Consider the following 20,848-nt stretch of genomic DNA (forward strand, 5'->3'; position numbering starts at 1 on the left):
ACTCCTTGTGTTGTTCATACTCTCAACCTTGCTTTAAAGGACATTTGTGCAGCTAAGAATACAGAGAAGAATAATTTTGTCTATCAAGAATGCTCATGGATTACTCAAATTGCTGACGATGTTTCTTTTATAAAAATTTTTATTGTTAATCATCATATGAGGTTATCTATTTTCAACGAATTTAATACATTGAAGTTGCTTAATGTTGCTCCTACTCGATTTGCTTCTACTATTGTGATGCTCAAAAGATTTAGGTTGTTAAAGCAATGCCTCAAAGAGATGGTTATAAGTGAGAAGTGGTCTTCATACAAGGAAGATAATATTGGCAGAGCTGAGGTTGTTACAGAAAAGATTTTGAGTGAAAATTGGTGGCAAAAAATTGATTATATTCTTGCTTTCACAAATCCTATTTATGATGTTTTAAGAAGTACAGACACAGATGCACCTACTCTTCATTTGGTCCATGATATGTGGGATTCAATGATCAAGAAAGTAAAAAGTGCTATATATCTCTATGAAAGAAAAGATGAACAAGAGTCATCGTCCTTCTACGATGTTGTGCACTCAATATTAGTTCAAAGATGGACAAAAAGTAGCACACCTCTTCATTGTTTAGCACATTCATTGAATCCAAGGTAACTTTTTACATTTATTGTTTATAACTTTTATTTATAAGTGAAGATAATTGAATCATTATTAATTTATGCTTAAACACTAATTATATAGGTATTATAGCCACCAATAGGGACGGACATAAGGGGGGGCGAGTGGCGGCCTCGGCCCTCCCAACTTTTTTTAATAGTAATAAGTTATTGTGTATAATTTAATATTTTTTTAAAAAATTATTTAGTATTTAATCTAATATAAATAAAAGTTCAGTCTAATTTAAATATTAATGATTTTTAATATTTAAAAAGTAAGTAACAATATTAAAAAAATTTGAAAAAGATATTATTATTAATATTTTTTAATTAAATAAAAATTTTTAAATCTCATAAAGTGATTTTTTTTCTTGTGGCCGTTTTTTTTATTCATTTGATATTAATTCTCTCTGTTTCAACTGCTACAATTAAGAGATCCTTTTCAATTATGAATATTATGAAAAATAACTTAGAAACAAAATAAAAGATGAATTTCTTGTTAATTATCTTTTAATTATATTGTAAAGAAAATTACTGAAAAATTTGACACAAATTTTATTATCGGTAAATTTTATGATATGAAGAATCCACCACTTCGTTAGTAAAAAGTATACACATATTTTTTTTACTTTAAAATATATCCTATATCCATATATTTTTATAATATATTTTATATTATATAATTTTTTTTACATAATTTTTAATATTATATGTATTATTGGCCCCCCCATAATATCATTTCTGGATCTGTCCCTGGCCACCAATGGTTGAGAGAAGATCTTACACGAGTTTCTCCTCATCAAGATATTGAGATCACTAATGAGAGAGTTAAATGCTTGAAGAGGTATTTTTCTAATGAAGAAGAGAGGAGAAAGGTAAACATTGAATTTGCAAGCTTTTCTGATGGTAGAGGTGTCTTTGATGATTATGACTCTTTGAATGATAGAGGCATAGTTGATGCAAAGTCTTGGTGGCTAATTCATGGTAGTAAAGCAAAATTTCTTCAACCAATTGCTCTTAGCCTACTAGAGCAACCATCTTCATCTTCTTGTTGTGAAAGGAATTGGAGCACATATTCTTTTATCCATTCCCTGAAAAGAAATAAGTTGAAGCCTAAACGTGCAGAAAATTTAGTATTTGTCCACACTAATCTTCGTCTTCTTTCAAGAAAAACTCCACAATATAATAAAGGAGAAACTATGATGTGGAATATTGCTGGAGATGCTTTTTCACCAATTGATGAAGAAAATGGTGTTCTTGAAGTTGCTCACCTTTCTCTTGATGAACCGGAGTTGGAAAGAGTGACTTTTTCTAATGATGAAGATATCAACCATATATGATGGAGAAAGAATGACTTTAGATAACTTTTTTTTTTGTGTACATGTGATGTATAAAATTCTTACTATCTTTATTAAGACATAGGAATTTAGAATTTTATCTTTTGAATACCTATACACTTTAGGAAAAATGCATATCATATGGTTGTTTTTGAAAATATCTCTATTAAGACATATCCCTATTTAAATATATTATATTATTAATATATGCGTGTCCCCGTGTTCGACAACTTTTTAAAATTCGCATGTCGCCGTGTCGCGTGTCGTGTCGTGTCCCGTGTCTGTGTCCGTGTCTGTGCTTCATAGAATACTATACTATAGTGCGTTGTACTTTCAATTAAGAGTAAAGATGATTTTTTTCGAAAAATAGAAAAAATTTAACGAAAAATATATTACATGCTGATCTTGCCTGCGAAATAGATCGGTTGTTGATTGCCGAGCTATCACTTCAAAGGCTTGAATACCTGACCCTTGAATCTGAGCTTTCTTCCTTGTGAAGGAATGTCAAAAGACGAGCAACGGAAAAAGGGGGAGTGTACCTGTAAAGGCACTCCGAAACTTAAGTCAGTATATTGTATTCTCTGAAAAACTTGATTTGATAGAATATCTTACCTTGTTTTATATGATGAGCTCCTCGTTTGTTACATTTTTTACATTAATCGTCAGTTTCAAAATGATTGATATTGTAATTGATTGATGTGCCATTTGATCGTCGGTTATGGTAGGAATATAATTCTGACCGAGTTATGGCTTATGAAAGGCCGAGCTTATAACGGGTGACAGTTACAGCTCTTAGTGATAACGGCTATAATGCCGAGTAATAGCTCGCATTTAAAGACGACCATATCATAGCCCCCAAGCTTGACTTGAGGAGAGAATTTTTAATGAAGCAGGTTGAGCTTATTTGATGATTTATAACTCGGTCATACAAGTTATTAAGTGAGCCCCTAATTCAACTTACTTCATTAAAAAATTGGTTGGTTTTGTGTGACGTGGGGAGTCACGTTTTCCCTTTTCACTGAGAAGAGAGAGACATTTATTATTGCATTTAAAGTTTTGGCCTGTTCCCAATGTTACCTGCGTCATTTGACGTGACCAAAGAGCAGTTAGATCATTTTGAAGTTTTGATTTGTGGTGTTACTCTTATTCTTTTGTTTAATGCTCTATGTGATGCTTGGTTTCATTTGCCGTTTGGTTTTTCTATTCTTTGGGAGTAGAATGAGTAAGAGAGGTATGTATGTTTTATCTTTCTACTTCTAATTTTTCTTCTTCTTTCTTTCTTATTTCTGTGTTGCTATCTGCTCTGTTCGTAATGGATTTTGAAAAAGAGAAGAAGGATGAGATTGATGGGTCTTATGAGTGGGTTAATGATGATGCGAAGTCTCGGGTGTCGTTGTTTGTTGATGAAGCTGCTGTGAGGGAGGTGGATGTGGGGAGAGTGGTAAGGGTAGGTTCTGGTTTGCAGGTTGAGTTGTTACCGTGTAGTGTAGATGATAAGGTTTATCATCGAGGGCAGGGGTTTGAGTTTTTCTACATGCACAGATGTGTGCTAGAGGAACTGAGAGTGAAGTTGCCATTTACTGACTTTGAGTGTCAAGTATTGAAGCAGTTGAATTGTGCTCCTTCTCAGCTTCACCCAAATGGTTGGGCTTTTCTTCGTTCGTTTGAGATTCTTATGGAATACCTGGAAGAGACCCCATCAGTGGATTTGTTCTTTTCTGTATTTCAAGCAAAGGGGGTATGGAAAGGGGATTGGATTAATTTTAACAGCACCCCTGGATTTGGTATTTTCAAGTTGTATAAATCTTCCTTCAAGGATTTCAAGGAGATGTATCCTAAGGTTAGGAATTTGGAAAAGGATTTTCCCTTTTATATTGATGAATATTTGGCAGAGAGGTTTCCTTTGTGGTGGTGCTTGGAGCCTCAGAAGATACTCGGTCCCAAGGTTATATCTCCGAGGAATGTCTGTTTGATTGAATTTTTGGTTGAAAATATTGGTAGTAAGGATTTGATTTCTATGTATGAGTTACTGAAGTGGGAAGAAGATAAAAAGTCGGTGGTAGAGTACCTGGGTGAGTTTCGGGTTTTGTTTTGGTTATTTATCATTTTCGTACATGTTTCTGATAGGCTGTGTTTGGTTTTTGTAGGTGGTAAATATTTTGGTGTTTTGATTGCATCACTTAGGTCTCGATTCAAGAATAAAAATTTAGAGAAAGAAATATCTTCGTTGGACTATGAGAAGGTTGCTGGGGCTGGAGAAGTTAGCCAGCCTCCTTGTGGGTGTACGAAGGTAATTCTGAAGAAGAGAAAATTCGACGTGGTGGAGTTGTCCGAGGAATCGAGTGGGAAGGATCTGGGGGTTCCGTTGGAAGAGATACAAGCTTTTATGAGGAATTAGAAAAAACTTCATGAGGTTTCTAAGACGAGCGAGGGTTTATGTGTGGGGAAAGGAGTATCCCTATATGGCTGTGGTTGACGAGTATTGTCAATTTTCTGCCGACGTCTCTCTTGCGAATGAGGTTGGGGAACTTGTGATCGGGAAATACATGCAGGTATGTTCCGAGTTTATTTGTTTATATGTTGTTGTAGTGAGAACTTTTATGTAGCTGGTAATTTTTTTCCTAGGTTGTTGGTTTGCGCTTGGCTAGTCTTGGGTGTAGCCAAGAGTTGAAGCACAAAAAGGCTTCGGTGAAAAAAAAAGATCTTTCTTTGGTAAAAGAGGAGCTGAGGAAAACAAAAGATGTTGCTGAATTTGAGAATAAGTTGACTAATACTGAGAAGTGATGAAAGAGACCAAGGAAAATTATGCTAAGGATGTCAAAGATTTGAAGAAAAAGGAAGGTGATTTGGTGAGAATGGAATCTCGGTTGATTGAGGTTACTGCTCAGCTTAAAGAGATGGAAAAGAAGAAGAGGGATGAGATTCTAGATTCCTTTGTTGAGGGGTTTGAAAGGGCATGTTTACAGGTAAAGTTCTTGGCTCCAGATGTTGATCTATCTGAGATAGATCCTGGGAAAATTTTTCGTGATGGAAAAATGGTTGAAGATGATGGTGTTGCCGAAGATGAGGCTGAGAATGTGTAGTTTGTATCTCTGATATTTTGTATATGTCCCATTTTGATGGATTTTTGGTTGTGTTGGATTATAGTATTTCAGACTTTGTTTATAAGTACTGTTATTAGCTATGTTAATATAGCTGTTTTTATCGGAGATGTGTATTTTCCACTCACTGAACTTATTTTTATTTGTTTTGAATTTGGTTTGCTCTTTGATAGAGATATTTTGAATTTTATATTATTCTGATGGTTAAACACAATATGTGTGTATTTAAATTTGCCTTTTGTTGATATTTGTTTGATAAAGGCATTGGTATAATTGTGTTGATGGTAGCACATTTAATTGTGCTTGTGTTTGCTTGACCTTAGTCGATAGTTGTTTGATTGTTATATCCTTAAATTGAAAGGATAAGATTAGTATAGGTCAGATTGAAGTATTTGACGTGAATAGTTGAGATCGGTTATATCTGATGAAGATATAGTTGGAGAGATAGTAATGATTGATGGAGACCGGTAATTTATTTATCCGATTTGTTCGGTAAAATCTGGTGAGTTCAACTCTAAATAGAAGTCAGCATAATAAAAATATAAGTTCAAAAAGAGATTAAAAATTCTCAATGAAAGATAGAGTAAAGTAGAAAATATAGGATGTTAGATGTATTGATGGACCTTTGATTACAAAGGTGCAGGTAGGCAAGCCTCATTAAAACCTCTCCAAACAAAACCCTTGTTGGGAAAAATCTTGGTAGTAGGAAAAAGAGTACAAGCCTGTCCCTGACTTTTAACTATAAAATTTTTTTAGAGAGGAAACATTCCAAGTATTAGGTAAGACTGTACCATTTAATGATTCTAATCTATACGCTCCGTTGCCGAGGACTTGTGTTACTCGGTATGGGCCGTCCCAATTTGCGACGAGCTTTCCATGGGATGGTGGTTTTTGTGAAACCTCTGTTTTTCGAAGTACTAAGTCGCCCTCTGTGAATGATCGGCTTTTGACAGATCTATTGTGTCGTCGGGCTATTGCTTGTTGTGCTGCAAGTTGGCGGAGTGTAGCTAAGTCTCTTATTTCTTCAATAACATTTAGGTCGACTCGCCGAGTTTCATCTTGGCGGTGTAGTTGAGTTCTGATTGACCTTTGTGAGACTTCTAGTGGTATCATAGCTTCGGAGCCGTATATCAATCGAAACGGTACTTTCTTGGTTGAAGATTGTGGTATTGTGTTGTATCCCCAAAGGACTTCAGGTATTAGCTCGGCCCAGAGGCCTTTAGCGTCATCTAGTTTCTTTTCGAGTGCATGTAATATGACCTTGTTTGCTGCTTCTGCGAGTCTGTTTGTTTGAGGATGCTCGACGGAAGCAAAGTGCTGTCTGATTTTGAGGCCTTGCAAAAAAGTTTGAAACTTCTGATCGGCAAACTGGCGACCATTGTCAGTGATAATATGTTGAGGAATGCCAACACGGCAAATAATGTTTTTCCAAATGAAATATATAATCTGTTGGGATGTAATTTTAGCCAAAGGTTGGGCTTCAACCCATTTGGAGAAATAGTCAATTGCGACGATTAGGAACTTTACCTGACCCAGTGCTGTAGGGAATGGTCCGAGTATATCGAGGCCCCATTGGTTGAAAGGCCATATGACATCGAAAAGATGCATATTCTCGGCCGAAATATGTATGACGGAGGCGTGCTTCTGACAATTGTCACACATTTGAACCTTGCTTTTGCTATCATGCTTTAACGTCGGCCAAAAGAAACCTACGCGGAGTATTTTGGAAGCTAGGCTCCGAGCTCCTGTATGTGTTCCGCATATTCTCTCATGTGCTTCGGACAATGCTATCTCGGCGTCTGCCTTGTTAAGGCATTTGAGCAATGGCCGAGTATATCCTCGTGGGTACAAAGTTCCATTAAGCAATGTGAAAAAGGTTGCTTGTCGTCGGAATCTTTTTGCATTGTCAATTCCTGCTGGTATATGGCCTGTTTGTAAATATTCGATGAAATCGTCCCGCCAATCGTTTTCCTGTGTAACACTTAATACATCTGTTAGAGTAACGCTGGGAACTTCTGAATTTGGATAAAATATCGGCCCTTTGGTTTTGTTCCCGTGGGATGTGTTGTATTTTGAATTTTGAAAACTTTGAAATAAGATCTTTTACTAAAAGTAGATATTGAGATAGAAGAGGATCTCTTACTTGGAAAAGGTCGTTTACCTGTTGAACGACCAATAAGGAGTCACAGTATACCTCTATAGCAGATATGTGTAGGTCTAAACATAGTCGGAGTCCTGCAGCGAGGGCTTTATATTCGGATTGATTGTTGCTTGCTTTAAAAGACAAGGGTAAGGAATGCTCGAGGATAGAGCCATCATCGGCCTCTAGACGTATTCCAGCTCCACAACCTTCTTTGTTGGATGAGCTGTCTATATATAATTTCCATTGTTTGGTGTGGTCCTCCTCCGAGGGTATTGTAAGTTCTGCAATAAAGTCGGCTAAGAACTGCGATTTAATCGGCCCTCTTGATTGGTATCTGATGTCGAACTCCGACAATTCTATTGACCATTTGATTAGTCTTCTTGCAATGTCTGGCTTGTGTAAGACTTGTCGTAGTGGATAATCTGTTCTAACATTGATGACATGGCTGTGAAAATAAGGTCTGAGTCTTCTTGCCGAGAATACTACTGTCAAGGCGAGTTTTTCTATTCTCGGATAATTAATCTCGGCGTGTTGAAGTGTTTTACTGACGAAGTATATTGAAAATTGAATTTTGTCCCGTTCTGCAACAAGAGCAGAGCTTATCACCCAGTCAGTAACTGATAAATATATGAATAAATCTTCCCCTTTAATGGGCTTTTGTAGGACCGGAGGTTGTGAGAGAGTTGTTTTTAATGCGGTAAAAGCTCTTTCATAATCATCGGTCCATTGAAACTTATTTTTCTTTTTTATTGTTTGGAAAAAAAGGTATTGACTTTGAAGCTAAGCATGGAACAAATCTAGATAGTGCAGCAAGTCTTCCTATTAGTCGTTGTACTTTTTTACCGTCTTTGGGCTTGCCATATCCAGAACTGCTCGGCATTTCTCTGGATTTGCCTCAATGCCCCTGCTTGTTAACAAAAAACCCAAAAACTTACCACCTTGTACTGCAAAAGCGCATTTTTCTAGGTTTAGACGCATGTTGTATTTGCGTAGTTGGTCAAATATTTCTGTTAAGTCTGTGATATGGTTGTTGCCGACCTTGGTTTTGGCGACCATGTCGTCAATGTATACTTCTATATTTCGGCCGAGCTGTTTGGCAAAAACTTTGTCCATGAGATGTTAGTAAGTTGCTTCTGCATTCTATAGTCCAAAGGGTAACTTTATAGCAGTAATTACCGAAGTCAGTAATGAATGCCGTTTTACTTTGATCAGAAGGGTGCATGAGAATTTGGTTATAGCCCGAGTAGGCATCCATAAAACTTAAGGTAGCGTAACCGGAAGCGTTATCTACCAAAGAGTCTATGGATGGTAAGGGCTAGGAATATTTCAGGCATGATTTGTTTAAATCAGTGAAGTCGATGCACATGCGCCATTTACCGTTTTGTTTTCTTACCATTACCACATTGGCTAGCCATGTAGTGAATCTGATTTCTGTAATGAAATTTGCATTGATCAGCTTTTGAGTTTCTTCTAATGATGCTCTTCTTTTCTCATCCCCGAGTTTTCTTTTCTTTTGTTGCACAGGTCGTGCAGATGGGTTTATTGCTAGCTTATGGCTGATGACGTGTGGATCGATGCCGGGCATATCAGAAGGTGTCCATGCGAACAGGTCGGCTTGCTGTTATAGAAAGGTGGTGATGGCTTCCTGCTCTTTCCCGTTGACTGATTTTCCTACAAAGGTGAATTTGTTAGGGTCATCAGTGAAATACACTTTTTGCAAGTCATCAGATGGTGAAGGTCTTTCTCGAAAGTCAGCTCTTGGATCTAGGTCGGCCAGTGCTGAGTTGTTGTTGTTAATGTCGACATTGTTGATTTGCTGTTGTGAATGATTTTGTAATTTCATGCTGATATTGTAGCATTGTCGTGCTTCCTTATGGTCTCCATGGATTGTCACGACATGATCGTCCTGCAGAGGAAACTTAATACACAGGTGAACTGTAGATACAATTGTGCCGAACTTGTTTAAAAAAGGTCAGCCAAGTATAAGATTATATGGACTTAAGCAGTCTACTACTAAATATTGAATGTCGCATGTTGTTGAAAGAGGATGTTCACCTAGTGTGGTGTGTAACCACACTGATCCTATTATCGAAACTCGCTCACCCGAGAAACCGACTAGGTCTCCACCTGTTGACTGCAGAATATTGTTGCTTAACTTCATTTTTTGAAATGTTGAGTAAAAAAGAATGCCAGCACTGCTTCCGAGATCCAGGAGGACCTTCTTTACCAACAAGTCTCCCAATTGTAGGGTGATGACAACAGGGTCATCTAGGTTTTGTATATTAGAATTGAAGTCCGCATGTGTGAATGTGACTTGTGGGAGTGGGGTGCTGATCTCGGTTCCAACGCCTGGGCTGTCCGCCGAGTATATTGCTCGGTACGATCTTTTCCTAGCTGAATTTGAATGTCCTCTGCTGGCGTATCCTCCTGAAATACAATTAATTATACCTCGGGGCCTTTCATAAGTGCTTGGTGTTGCCTTTTCTTTGCCCCGTTGTGGTTGTTCGGGTAGGTCATTGGTTGTGGGACGTTTATGCATGTCTCCTCCAATATATTTGTCGAGGTGGCCTTATCGAGCTAGTCTTTTCAAGAGGTCTTTTGCCACCACACAGTCTTTGGTAGTGTGGCTGTGCTTTTGGTGGAATGCACAATACTTGGACTTATCCACGTTCTTAGCATCTTGATAGGTACCATCCTTCCTTGGTGGTTTGATTAATTTCGAATTCAGGATTTCTTTGATGATATCCTCGTGTTTGGCGTTGAACTGCGTATAAGAATCAAACCGAGGAGTTAGTTTAAAATTTTTCTTACTGTTTGGCACCTTGTCGTCGTCTCTGAAATGTGTTTTGTCCGACTTTTGGGCTTCTCTTAGTTCTTCAATATCAATTTGACCTTTCGCCTTCTCACGAAACTCGGCAAGAGTTTTCGGCTTAGCCACAGCAATGGTTTCTTGGAATTTTTTGGGCTGGAGTCCGCTTTTGATTGCGTGAAGATGGACTTCAGGGTGAAGGTCTGGTATGCTAATGGCGACCTTGGTGAAGCGAGTCATATAATCCTTCAGACTTTTATTTTGTACTTGTTTGATTGTATTCAGATAATCCGAATCGTGCAGGTAAATTACAGATCCAGCAAAGTGTTCTTCAAATAGCTTGGCCAGTTGTTGGAATCTTGAAATAGAACCTGCAGGCAAAGCACACAACCAATCAAGTGCAGGACCATCTAAATAATTTGGAAAGCAATGATATAAAATAATATCAGATGCACCGTTGACGATCATTATCGATCGGAATTTTTTGAGAAATTTCTTCAGATCTCCGAGCCCATCATAAGGTGTGAGGATTAGTGGTAGGGTGAATCTTTTTGGTAGCTCGAAGTTCATTACTTCTGGCGTGAAAGGTCCTATAAGTTCGTCAGGTTCCTCGTTTTCGTCTTCAAGTTGGGCTTCCTCAGCCTGATTGGTCTCCGAAACGTGGGAGGGGTCAGAATGATGCTCATTGTTTTCTGTTTGTTGTCAACAAGCGTTAATCTTCTCGATCCGAGCATGGTTCAGTTCAGCAATTTGAGCGTCCATTATTTGATTTTCATCTGCCATTCGCTGATTGGCTTGTTGTAACTCGGTTACCATTCGCATAAGTTCGGATGTGGAAGGAGGTGGTACGTCAGCCATGGGTGCGAGCGAAAACAATGGAACCAAAAGAAAGAATTTTATCTCTTCGGCCCCATGGTGGGCGCCAATTGATCTTGCTTGCGAAATAGATCGGTTGTTGATTGCCGAGCTATCACCTCAAAGGCTTGAACACCTGATCTTTGAATCCGAGCTTTCTTCCTTGTGAAGGGATGTGAAAAGACGAGCAACGAAAAAAGGGGGGAGTGTACCTGCAAAGGCACTCCGAAGTCTAAGTCAGTATATTGTATTTTCTGAAAAACTTGACTTGGTAGAATATCTTACCTTGCTTTATATGGTGAGCTCCTCGTCTGTTACGTTTTTGACATTAATCGCCAGTTTCGAAATAATTGATATTGTAACTGACTGATGTGCCATTTGATCGTCGGTTATGGTAGGAATATAATTCTGACCTAGTTATGGCTTATGAAAGGCCGAGCTTATAACGGGTGACAGTTACAGCTCTTAGTGATAACGGCTATAATGCTGAGTTATAGCTCGCATTTAAAGGCGACCATATCACGTGCAATACACATTTTTTTGTAAATTTGGTGAAGATCTTTATTCTTCACTTAATTATACTCTTTAAAAAAAATTCCTTTTTATAAATTATTTAAAGAAAACTAATATTATATTATTCAACTAAATTAAATATTAAAATTTAAGTTACACCAATCTATAGTAATCTAAGTTTATAGATATGTTAATTATTACCAGAAAAAACTACAAAAGAGAAGGTGAATAATTTATTGGTACCACATATTCGGTCAACCATTTTATTTTGGAGAACAATAACAACTTTTTCTTAAGATATGTTATTTGGATCACTCTTTTTCCAACCTTTATAGTTTAAGGTATTTTGAAAAGTTGCTAAAGTGTCATTTCCCCCCTATTTTTCATGATACCTTTTGGTAGTATTTTTTTTTTTTTTTGGACTGGGACTTTTCGTAGTATTTGTGTTTGCTAAAAGAAAGTTTTCTTGCATTCGGACTGAATAATATTGATAGGCCGATTAGTCCACTTCATGAAAAGACACGACAAGATCTTAGGAAGATTAATATGATGGTTTTTTGGATGTGGAAGATTTTTTTTTTTTGGTATAAGATTAATATGCTATCGATGGACTAATTATTCCATTTATATTGGGCCGTAGGAGCATTTCCTTCACAAACCTCATGAAAAAAGAAAACAAACATGACCAAAAACCAAGAACAAAGGAAAAAAATAAATAAAAAGAAAGCAAAATGGGGTGAGAGAGGCTCGAACTCTCGACCTCAGGATCACTCTTAAGCTATGAGACCTACGCGCTAGCCAACTGCGCCACCACCCCGTTGTGATTTTTTCAGCAGATTTATTTTTAAAGTTTAATTAATCACTTAATCGTGGTTTCATCCTTTCTCGTAAGAGTTAACACATAATGTTTGCTAATTTCAATTCCCTAGTTCCCCCTTGTCTGTTTTTCCATTAAACTGGAAGACAAAGGGATTGTTTGATTAGTTGATTAGATTTCAGCAATACAGCGTGGTCAGCTCAAGCCCAACCTAGATACTAACTTGTGTTATAAAAGTAAAACTATTCATAGTCCCATTTAATTATATGACCTTTGACCAGAGAAAAAGAAAATAGAATAATTCTATGGCCTCCTTTTACATGTCCCCCGACGATAACCTTTCAACTAAATTGGTGTGTGTTGACAGTGTTGTGTGCATTATTCTAGCGCACCTCGTCCCTGCTATAATTTATAATTTTTTACGAAACTATTTACATGTAGTGTTACATTAACACCTAGCGTACTGCTTCCGGAACTTTCCTATGCAAATCCAAATAAATGCCTTTCTTGGTGTGTTATCGGATAGGACCAAAGGAAAATTAAAAAAAAAAGGAGGCATAAAATAAAAGCTCTATCCTCTATGATTGAGTTTGCTTGAAAAACATGAGCGGACACCAAGCTGTTGGCCAAGGTAGCAGCTCCCCCATTTATATACGATACCAACCCCAAATGTATATAAAAAAGCTATGTATTGTTAATCCCACCAAACATTCAAGAGGAGATTATGGGCAATTCACAATATCAATTGATGACTCCATTGATTAATATCTAGCTCGCACAGCTACCATCCAGTCCTCTGTATCACGGACAGACCGAATCCAATGAAATATATTCAACGCAACGAATTAAGTTCCTAAATATTAATAAAGACGTAATGTGCGTGTTGACCTAATTATTTGTTAGTATTAGCTAATAATGTCGTTAGATTCTTTGACCTTGTTCAAGATATAGGAGAAACTGGTGTGCCCAAAAATTATTTCAATTCAAAACCTCACTCACATACCTTAAAATAAGTATTATGTAAGTTGAAATTTATATCATAGATTCATAGCGTATAAATTATTAAATTATAGGATAATTTTTTCAGATACATTTTTAAAAACTATACCAAGTACTACGTTAATGATAAAATAAGTATTTGTCTGAAAACTTTATTCAATCCAGAGGTGCATGCACCATCACATTCGCTGGGCTTGTTTTTGCGACTATCGGGAATTTAGGCCATTGTAAGCGGACACCCAGCAAGTGTTTCTTTCGTAAATATACATAAAACTCACACTAAAAAAATTAGCTTAGTGCTATTCCCTCGTGAATCTGGCTTATTGTTTATTATCTATATTTGTTCTCGTGATTTTAGGTTAGCAACACCATAAAATAATATATGTGCCCAGTTAATAACTACGTAAAGGCAATTATGTTGTGTCATTTTTTCAGTTTCAGAGGTGCAGAGAAAGTGCAAGGTGCAAGTGGAACGCATCTGGCCTACTACTAATAATAAGTAATTAAGTAATAACCCTTAAATACATTAAATTATCAAAAATCAATGTAGTCCTCAAGCCATAACTGAACATTAAGTAAGTTGATCATATATTAGCGACAGTGTACTAGTCATTAATTGCCATCATGCTGCCGCAGGAAACTATAACATAAGTTTATAGGATAGGTTTAACCTCTCTTTTAATGTCAAGATAAAAATAAAATAAAATTGAACTGAATATTAAATTAATAAGAAAATCTTAAGGCCAACAGTTTTAATAATTTTGATTAGTATAAATATTAAATTATTTTCAATAAATAAATTTTATTAATATCAAAATATGGATACGAACTATATCATGTGTGCAAATTTTATTAATTTTTTGTAAATGTAAATACAAATAATTAATATTATTCTAAAATGATAATATTTACTAGTGATATAGTATTACTATTAAATTAATACAACTTCTAATTTATGATTTTATTGAATGACAAGAGTTGCTAAACTTAACAACACTTGAGTTACAAACTTTAGCGGTTTAGATTTAACATTTAATTTGTGTAACATTTTTGTTTCTTACAGAATTTTGTATAACATTAATGCTTAGCACCATAATAATGTCGAGCAACGTGTGAGCCTTTGTCCTTTGAGGCTATATGTATAATAGATAGGTACAGGTATACAGGCAGAGGTGGAAGGAGGCATCCACCGTGTGAGGTCACGTGAGTGGCGCGTGGATAATTATCGAATGAGGGGTGGCGCATTCAGTCACGTGCTTCCTTGGATACTCCTTTCGTTTGGGGCTATGGTTAAGTGCCAGTTGGATCAATACCCGTTCCCCAATAAAAATACACACCATCCAGGCTGGCATATATCCTAACGTCTCTCTTTGCTTTGCCCCATAATTCCCGCTTCCTATTCTTCCCATTATACCCTTCTAGTCCCTTACCTGAGAAGCCTACACCCAATGGCCAATTTTGACAATCCACCATTCTTCAAAATAATCAAACTGTTCCTAAGCTGTAACGCTCTTGTCACGTAGCCATCCCCACAAAAACAATAAAGACCTCATCACTTATTTCAACAAAGGATTGCACTTTCTTTCTTTTACTCAGAACCCCTTTTTTAAATGCATCCCCATTACCCACACTGCCTTGCCTCTCACGCTCCATAAGAAGACACATTTTAGTTCAGCGCGTGAGCTTCACTTGCTCATGGAGAGGTGGGATTAGAGTAGTTTTCGGAGGGAAGGGGGGTCCCTCTACCTTACTTACTGGACAAGCCGTGGCTCGTAAATGCCAGAAGGGCTAACCACTTCCCACACACAAAAGTCACCTCTCCTTTAATCAAGTACACTAATCACTATCTTTCTTCGCAAGTTCCACACAGTTAAAACCACATTTTATTCAATTCAAATACGATAAATTAAAAACTCCTAAGTCCTGAATTAAACCCTTGCCTTGCCTGGGACCTATAAATACTCTTCCCAATCCCCCACATCCAATCCACAAAACAAAATCTCATTCGCTATCTCAGCTTCCACTTAAAAAAAAAAAAAAAAAGAAAAGACCGCTAGCAATCTCTGCTTTGGTCAGAATCCATTTTCACAAAAACATGGCCACTTTATTTTCTTCTCAATGCATTATCAAAATCTTTCTTCTCATTTCACTCTTCCAACTTTCTTTAGCTGCTAGAAACATGAAGGAGCTGGTTCAAGACGAATCCCAGCTACTCCGCTACCATAACGGTCCGTTACTGTACGGCAAAATCTCCGTTAACCTCATATGGTACGGTCAATTCAAACCCTCCCAAAAGGCCATAGTTTCCGACTTCATAACCTCCCTCACATCACCGCCTCAAACCAACCAACCATCCGTTGCCACGTGGTGGAAAACCACCGAGAAATACTACCACCTCACCTCCAAGAAGAAGGGAACTTCCTCTCTTTCACTTTCACTGGGAAAACAGATTCTCGATGAGAGTTACTCTCTGGGGAAATCCTTAACGAGCAAGAATCTCGTTGAGTTGGCATCAAAGGGGGACCAGAAAGACGCCATCAACGTCGTTCTAACCTCCGCTGACGTGGCAGTGGAAGGCTTCTGTATGTCCCGCTGCGGGACCCACGGTTCTTCTTCTTCTCCTTCTCCTTTGAAGGGAAAGAATAACAAGTTCGCTTACATCTGGGTTGGTAACTCCGAGACACAATGCCCGGGCCAGTGCGCGTGGCCCTTCCATCAGCCCATCTACGGGCCTCAAAGCCCCCCACTTGTTGCTCCAAACAACGACGTGGGCCTAGACGGTATGGTCATCAATCTTGCTAGCCTTTTGGCAGGAACCGCCACTAACCCCTTCGGGAACGGTTACTACCAGGGCCCAGCTGAGGCGCCTCTAGAAGCTTCTTCAGCTTGCCCTGGGGTTTATGGAAAAGGTGCATACCCTGGCTATGCTGGGAACTTGTTGGTGGATTCCGCAACCGGTGCTAGCTACAATGCAAATGGTGCTAATGGAAGGAAGTACTTGCTTCCTGCTCTCTACGATCCTTCTACATCTTCGTGCTCAACGCTCGTGTGAGGATGCCAACTGCTATATTAGTAACACGGATTAGTACTATTTGGATTAGTATATTGTAAAAATAAAGCACTTTCATGTAGGATAAAATTGAAAATTCATTGATTTGTTCTATTATTTCTTTTGCTTAATTATTATTATTAATGATATAGAAGCAAATTTACTTCGGTTTGCTTTCAAACGATGGTTTCATGTGTTTATTCCTGTTAAAACAAAAATGTCCTTGCGTTCTTTCTTTCATTAAAAAGTGAAAACACTTGAGGAATTCCTGAACTTGGTTATTGCGTATGGCCCACGTGGATACTATAATTGGAAAATATTACACGTTGGATCCATCCAGAACCATGTTATATGCACAAATAACAAATATCCATTGTGGAACTTGAGAAGAAGAAGAAAATGAAAAACAACTGGTGAGTGTGTGTCCCAATGTAGACTGAGCTCTTCACGTGGTGTGCTGTTTTGCTAGGTGCTAATGCTCTTCAAGCCACCCCACTATATATCTAAACATGATGATCATTTTTAATTAGGATGGTAGTAGTAGCAGTATTTGATCCTTAATTAGGAGAAATTGATTCTAGTTACATAAACAAGCGTGTTATAATAACGTACCGTTGAATATATATGTAAATATATTCTTTATTAATATAGTTTATAATTATAAGACAAAAACGGGGAGAAAGATCTAGATATTTTGATGTCTATTAAAGTATATGCCTAAAAAATATTCCTAATAACTTTGGGATTCAAACGTATATCTTGATTATTTTGTAACAACTTTGGTAAATTTTGCTCTCTCATGGACCGTCCTATTACAAAATATTACTATTTAGGGGGAATTATATTTGAAAGCCCTATAATTAGAACCATGCACTAAAATGTCATTCAAATGAGTCTTGCTAGGAAGATAATGACTTATTTGTACAATATGTATAACTAGTGTTAAATCCGTGCGATGCACGGGCTTATATTTAAATTTGATAAATTAAATTAAAAATAATATTTTATAATCATATATTTTTTAAATTTAGTATAACACTATCATCATCGTTATATAATAAACGTGTTAAATATGTTATTTTATCTTTATTCAAAGTAAAATATGAATAGAAGAGTTCGAAGTTTATAATATTCTTGAACCATAAGGAGGGAGATAAAAAAAAGAACATATATAACTATAATAATAGCATGTTAATTTTACCCTAAATTTTATATCAAAAAGCTAATAAAAATTTATCAACAACCTAATATCTTACTAACTTCATTAGAAAATCATTGGATGTTGTGCTCCTTGTTACACATTTCATTTCAAATTTGAAAAAAGAGTTATAGATAAATTAGTTATATCTATAGTAAAGATTTGTACAAAAGTGTAAATCATAACATGCTATTAAAATGAAAATAATATTATTCTTACCTAAATATTATTAAAAACCTCTTTGAACACGACATTTGTTGTTGATGACTTTGGATTGCCGTCTTCGTTTAGAATTAAAACCCTGAGACCACTGCGACTCTTAACTCTTGACAAAGCAACATAAAGTTGTCCATAGATGAACATTGATTTTGGCAAATAAAGCCGTACATGTGATAATGATTGATCCTGACTCATGTTAATGGTCATTGCAAAGCATACTGTTAATGAAAATTGTCTCCGTTGGAACTTAAATGGCAATCCTGAATCTGAAGGGATCAAGTTCATTCTTGGAATGTACACTTTATCTCCAATATTTCTACCGCTCACTACCGTCGCTCCAATTACGTTGCTGCCAAGTTTGTTAACTATTAATCTTGTCCCGTTGCATAAACCTGAAGTCTGGTCTATGTTTCGCAGTAGCATTACAGCGACTCCTGGCTTCAAAGTCAACTTGTGATTGAGTAGTCCCGAACATTTGATGTCATTTAGAAACTCTGATGTGAACCACTCTTGTTTTACATCTTCATTCTCATCAGCTTGACATGTTGTGTCAGAGCTCAAATACTCCTTTTCCATCCCTGAAAAGATTGTCAAGACAAAATCGTTTACCTTCTCGACACTCTTAAGTGTGGGTGCAAGAATTGCTCTACTCTGAAAATATATGTAATCTGACATGTTTTGCAACAAATTTGGATATGCAAAGTCTACCAAATGAGAGAGAGGATCATCAGTAGTTGTAATCAATAGATCATCTGAAATTTTAACTTCTAATTCATCACCAACAACAGAGATAATATTTCCATTTCCAACATCAAGTATCTAATTAGCAAATATCTTCATTTCACCTTCATCTTGATCCAAAGAAGACATTAGAAGCCTCATATTCATATGCAGTTTCAGAACCTTACAAAATGACCAAAACTGGGATGAGTTAATAGCGGATGCTAATATATCGTGTCTACTTCCTTTCGGAATCACCGGAAGTATCTGTCTGAAATCACTTTCTAGAACAACAATCTTACCACCAAATGGTTTATGTGTCTTATGTTGATCGGTAACTGACATAAGATTCCTGAGCGTCCGATCAAGTGCTTCAAAACGGCAGTTGTACCTTTCCTCGCATACAACATATTGAGAACTCAAAATTGGATCCTGTTTTGGACTTCTCTGATCTCTCCTCATACCATATCATGGCGTCGCAATGCCGACAAAAAATTCTGGGTCATTAATATCTATCACATCTAATAATCACCAAGATAATAAATTGTTTTAGTTATATCTGCAACAAATAATTTATATAAAAATATACCTTTCTTTCACCATGTTAAGTATAAAAATAATATTTATAAAAGATTACCAAAGAATGCAATTTATAGATTAAAAAGATGAGATCATATAATACAATTTCATTGTGCCAACCTCAAGATTTAAGTTTTACAATAAATCAATGTTCAAATACAAAAATTATAATATATAACCATATCTTAGTTTGAATTTTAAAACTTGAACACTAAACGATAATTTTTTGTTTATAAAAAGCATAACAATAGTAAATAATAAAGTGCTGATATTGCTACCTCTTAAATTACCTGTATTCTCAGCAACATCGAATATGGCTGGGTATTAAATTTGCACAGAATCATCTAAAATAGTCGTATTTTCAATAATATTCTCAACTTCTTGAAAACTTTTTGAAAGATTTGTAGTCAATTCCTTCAAAAATGTTTCTCTTTGTATCAGGTGTCTTTTTTTCAGCTATGCACACTTCTTCTAATTCTTTTTTTAGTATCTAAATTTGAATTAAATGTACTTGCTCCTGTAATCATTAGAGATAATACATCAAGTATTTTATATTATAAAAAAAGAAAAATGAATATATGTTAAATGTTTGAATCAGCTGAATTATGAATATATATTATGAAGGTAGTATTAAAGATAAAAAAAGTAAAATTTTAGCTTTGTGATAATTACAATCTATCATGTTTATCTTACCATGTCTCTTTTGAAGTAGCATAGTCTTCCTGTTCAGTCTTACATCCCTTTGCAATCTAATTCGATTTGTGTACTCCAATGAATCTATAATAATTATTTAGCATATACCAATGATTATTTTTAATAGACCAATTAAAAAGTTAAATGTTTGGTTTTTAAATAATAAAAACATATTAACATAGTAACTGGTAGATATTATTTGATGTTTGTTGAAGATGTTGTTGACTTGTCTGATGACATGAACTATCATATGCTTCATGTGTGATATCCGAATTACTAATATCACTAATATTGGAACATTATTTTTTTTATCTACAGAGTGTAGATTAGTAATTGGAGACCTTGATCAATGTGGTGTTGGGTTATTACCAATAAGATAACTCGAGATATTAGTTTTGAACATATTTTCTGTTAAAGTTTATAATTGAATAAATAGTAGGAAAATCAAAATATACAAAGTGCATGTACATTCCCATAAGCAAGTTCTAAAAAAAATCATCCAAAAATAAATCTGTATTAATGCTATTTGTAATGTTCGACAACACCGATTGAAAATGCACACCATTAGAACTATCACTCGAATTTCCTGTAATTTTTCATAAACAAATTTAGTAACATATTACGAAGACAATGTAAATTAATAATTTATTACTTGTCAATAGCTAAATAATATATAGAAAATATTGTATTTTATGGGCTTTCATTCGGCCAAAATACTCATGACATGTTAGTTATTTTGTATACCCAATAAAAACTAAATATATAGAACTGACATACTTAAAAATACCAAATAAAAAAATATATTATTCTAACCTAAAAACAAAAATGATAAAATAATTAATTTATTTTTTTATATGAAATCTACCTTGAATTGTGCTTTGCTTTGTATTTTCTTTGTCTTTTAATATCAATCTTCTCTTCAATATAATCTTACTTCTCTTTGAACTTCTTGTATCTTTCAATATATACCTAAAAATATCAAATAAATAAATTTTTTAACTAATTAAAAATATATATACATTATACATAATACATTGTTATTATCAAATTTTTTATATTATTAAAAAAAATAAAGCAGTACACATATGACAGCGTCTGTTTTTGGTATACATGTCCATCAAAATATAGACACAGAAATACATGTATGTTGTTTGTTTACTAAGACAAAAATATGA

At 35.7% G+C, this 20,848-nt stretch overlaps 1 protein-coding gene and 1 non-coding gene across 2 annotated transcripts; one reads left to right on the plus strand and one right to left on the minus strand.

The window, feature by feature from the left end:
- Positions 1-12,131: 12,131 nt before the first annotated feature.
- On the minus strand, positions 12,132-12,216 carry TRNAM-CAU (transfer RNA methionine (anticodon CAU)). Its single transcript is given in 2 exon segments — positions 12,132-12,167; positions 12,179-12,216. It is a non-coding gene; the product is annotated as a tRNA-Met (tRNA).
- Positions 12,217-12,817: 601 nt separating this feature from the next.
- Positions 12,818-16,445, plus strand: LOC112706187 (protein PHOSPHATE-INDUCED 1). The gene has a single exon (XM_025757355.2). It carries the CDS (start codon positions 15,311-15,313, stop codon positions 16,265-16,267), a length of 957 nt encoding a protein of 318 aa, XP_025613140.1. The 5' UTR covers positions 12,818-15,310; the 3' UTR covers positions 16,268-16,445.
- Positions 16,446-20,848: the final 4,403 nt, after the last annotated feature.

Source organism: Arachis hypogaea, chromosome 8 (assembly GCF_003086295.3).
Source record: "Arachis hypogaea cultivar Tifrunner chromosome 8, arahy.Tifrunner.gnm2.J5K5, whole genome shotgun sequence".
Lineage (NCBI taxonomy): Eukaryota > Viridiplantae > Streptophyta > Magnoliopsida > Fabales > Fabaceae > Arachis > Arachis hypogaea.